At 39.4% G+C, this 3333-nt stretch overlaps 1 protein-coding gene across 1 annotated transcript; it reads left to right on the top strand.

The window, feature by feature from the left end:
* The first annotated feature begins 653 nt into the window (after positions 1 to 653).
* LOC141601604 (uncharacterized) lies at positions 654 to 1289 on the top strand. The gene has a single exon (XM_074421897.1). It carries the CDS (start codon positions 654 to 656, stop codon positions 1287 to 1289), a length of 636 nt encoding a protein of 211 aa, XP_074277998.1.
* Positions 1290 to 3333: the final 2044 nt, after the last annotated feature.

Below are 3333 nucleotides of genomic sequence, written 5' to 3'. Positions count from 1 at the left end.
ACAAGCCTCTGTCTCAGGCCAAAATTCAGTTTTGGCTCAATCTTTCCAAGTTTTGAATCGTGTTATGCAATTTTATGTTTGTAAAGTCATAAAAAGAGTAAAAAAGCATGGAATAAGAGAGTTTTTTATACCCTCAAACTTACATGTTATGATGTTTGCGAAGTAGACGACTTTTGAGACAGTTTTCTCGTTATGTGACTACTCGGTATCAAAATAAGTTTGAAAGAATGCCTTAGAAAAGGATTTTGCTTTTCTAAGGCATTCTTTTACAAGCGTAGATTAAAAATAATGTTTAGAGATAGAGAGAGAAAAAGCTCTAAATTCGTGACCTAGATTTCTGCAATTCGCAGCTATGGCAGTCATGACGTTTACAGATAATTCTTTTTCACCGTTAGTTAATTCTACTCAACGACCAAATAATTCTGAAACTTCACAGAAATCCCAACAACTTATAAAATCAAAAGGAAAGTTAACACAAAAACATAAAAGTGGTAGGGTTTCTGGTGAATCGTCTGGTAAAGATGATGTCGGAACAAAAATTCAGGGTCCTGGTTCCAGTGATGTGCAGAAGACAAAGACGATGGGAGAACTAAATGGGATTCCGACTCTGAATCTAGAAGAGGCTGTGGGGGGGTTCTAAAGAAACAGGATGGATGGTTAAGAATGGCGGGAAGATTACTCCTGTCATGGAACCTATTGTAGAGGAGGAAGATACATCTGCCCTACTACAGTTCTCGAAAGATGACATTAAATCTGAGGTAGACTTCTGGAATCTATCTGTTTGCTGTTATATCTTGGGAGCCAACCCTCCATGGGAGGTTGTAGAAGGATATGTGTATAGGGTTTGGTCTCAATTTGATATATATAGGGTGTCGTTTATGGATAATGGGGTTTTTCTGGTAAGGTTTAAGACACTTGCGAAAAAACAAGCCTTGCTAGAGTCAGGTTACTACTTGTTTGATAATAAACCTATTATTATCAAGTCGTGGGAGTCTGAGCTTGATCTGGTTAAGGGTAAAGTGGACATAGTACCTATCTGGATTCGATTGTATGGGATTCCTTTGAAATTTTGGGGGGAGTGTCTACCAAAAATTGCAGGTTTAGTGGGTACTTATGTTAAGAAGGATGAAGCCACTGCTGAAAAAACTAGGTTGAGTTATGCTCGAGTAATGGTGGAAGTGGGAATGGATCAGAAGTTATTAGACCATGTTTGTTTCTTGGATGAAGCTGGTCAGAAGGTGAAAGTGAAGGTTGAATATGAATGGAAACCTATTACTTTACATTTGTAAGGGGATGGGGCATTCTCGGTGACCAATGTAGGAAAGCTCCTCCTAAGAAGAAACAGGGTAACACGAAGCAAGTTTGGAAACCAAAGTGCGGGGAAAAGGTCCAGGATGTGTTTTCTCGGCTGAGTCTTTGTTTACTCTGCTGTTTTTCCTACTTTGGCAAGTACCATTAAGGCTACTCCAGCTCGGAATTTAATGAGACTGAATAGGCAGGATGGGCCATTAGGAAAGAGGGCAATGGGTACTTCAGGGGCTTATTCTTTCATTGATGCTCTTAATGGTGTGAATACTCCTGGGGGGGGGGGGGGGGGGGGGGGTAGTTCAGAGTGGAAAGGACCCTCTTCCACCAAATCCTAATGCATAATATTGGGTTTTGGAATGTTAGGGGGTTGAATGACCTGAATAAACAAAAGTTAGTTAAATGGTTTATGCATAATAATGGTGTAGGGCTTTTTGGGTTATTAGAGACTAAAATAAAACCTAGTAGCTTATTAAAGAAGAATACTACTCTTTGTGAGGGCTGGTGCATTTCAACAAACTGTTCTTGGCATAAAGGAGGAAGAATTTGGATAATGTGGAAGTCTCAATTCTTTGATGTGCAGTTTCTTTCTTATGGGGCTCAGTATATCCATATGTTGGTGGAGTCAAAAGTGGATTCACATAAATTTTATTTAACTATGATCTACGCCTTCAATGGATTGAATGAGAGGATAGAGTTATGGGAGTTTTTGAAAAAGTTTGCTGATCATTGTGAATTGCCTTGGCTGTGGTCAGGGGATTTCAACACAGTGTTGTCTCCTGTAGAGAGGTTAGGAGGCAATACTACAGATACAGAGATGCAGCATTTCCAGGAATGTGTCTCTTTGTGTAATATGGAGGATGTGCAGGCCACAGGTGCATTGTTTACTTGGTCAAATAAACAAGAGCCTACTGATAGAGTCTATAGTAGGCTAGATAGAGTTATGGGGAATCAAGAGTGGTTGAATCAATTTGAGGATTATGTGGCTCATTTCCACCCTGAAGGCATCTTTGATCATTGCCCCTGTACTGTGGTGAATAGGAGAGTAGAGATTAGTGGCAGGAGAAGCTTTAAATATTTCAATATGTGGGGTAAGTCTGAGCAGTTTACTGGTTGTGTTGAGAGTATCTGGAAGAATAGATATGATGGTACCAAAATGTTTAAGTTAGTGAAGAAATTGAAGCATCTGAAACCTGTGTTAAAAAGATTGAACAAGAATTGTTTTTCTGACATTGAGAATACTACTAACCTTACTAGTACTCTGTTAGAACATCTTCAAAAAGAGTTGGTGAATAAGCCAGGGGATATGGATCTAATGCAAAGAGAGATGGAGGTTGCTCATGAATTAAGAGATTTGATGGTGGCTAGAGATAGTTTTCTTGTTCAGAAGGCAAAAATCCAATGGTCTTTAGAAGGGGATATAAATACTGCTTTTTTTCATAATTCTATCAAGAAAAAAGTAATGATGAACAAGGTTTTAGCTATTGAAGATAAGAATGGGATTTTATGCACTGAAGGGGACCAGATTCAGGCTGCATTTCTACAATATTATGAGGCCCTGTTGGGAACACAGACTGATGTAGAGGATGTGAATTTTAATGTGGTTAGACGTGGTAATTGCTGCACTCAGGCACATTGGGACATACTGAATGCACCAGTGACTACTGAGGAGGTGAAGACTTGCCTTTTTAGTATCCCAAAGGACAAATCACCTGGTCCTGATGGATATACAAGCCAATTCTTTAGGGATGCTTGGGGAGTTATTGGCCAGGAGGTGTGTGAAGCTGTTATCAATTATTTTGAGACTGGAAAATTACTGCAACAACTCAATGCTACTGTGATCACTCTCATTCCTAAGGTGGATAGGCCTGCTAGTGTGACACACTTCAGGCCTATATCTTGCTGCAATGTTCTGAACAAGACTATTTCCAAGCTGTTGTGTAATAGAATGGCTAAAGTGTTACCTGAGGTGATTAGTAGGAATCAGGGAGCATTTATTGAAGGTAGGAGCATTTTAGAGAATATCTT

Source organism: Silene latifolia, chromosome 9, assembly GCF_048544455.1.
Source record: "Silene latifolia isolate original U9 population chromosome 9, ASM4854445v1, whole genome shotgun sequence".
Taxonomy (NCBI): domain Eukaryota; kingdom Viridiplantae; phylum Streptophyta; class Magnoliopsida; order Caryophyllales; family Caryophyllaceae; genus Silene; species Silene latifolia.
Note: the sequence above shows the minus strand (reverse complement) of the source record. Positions and strands in the feature narration are given on the sequence as shown.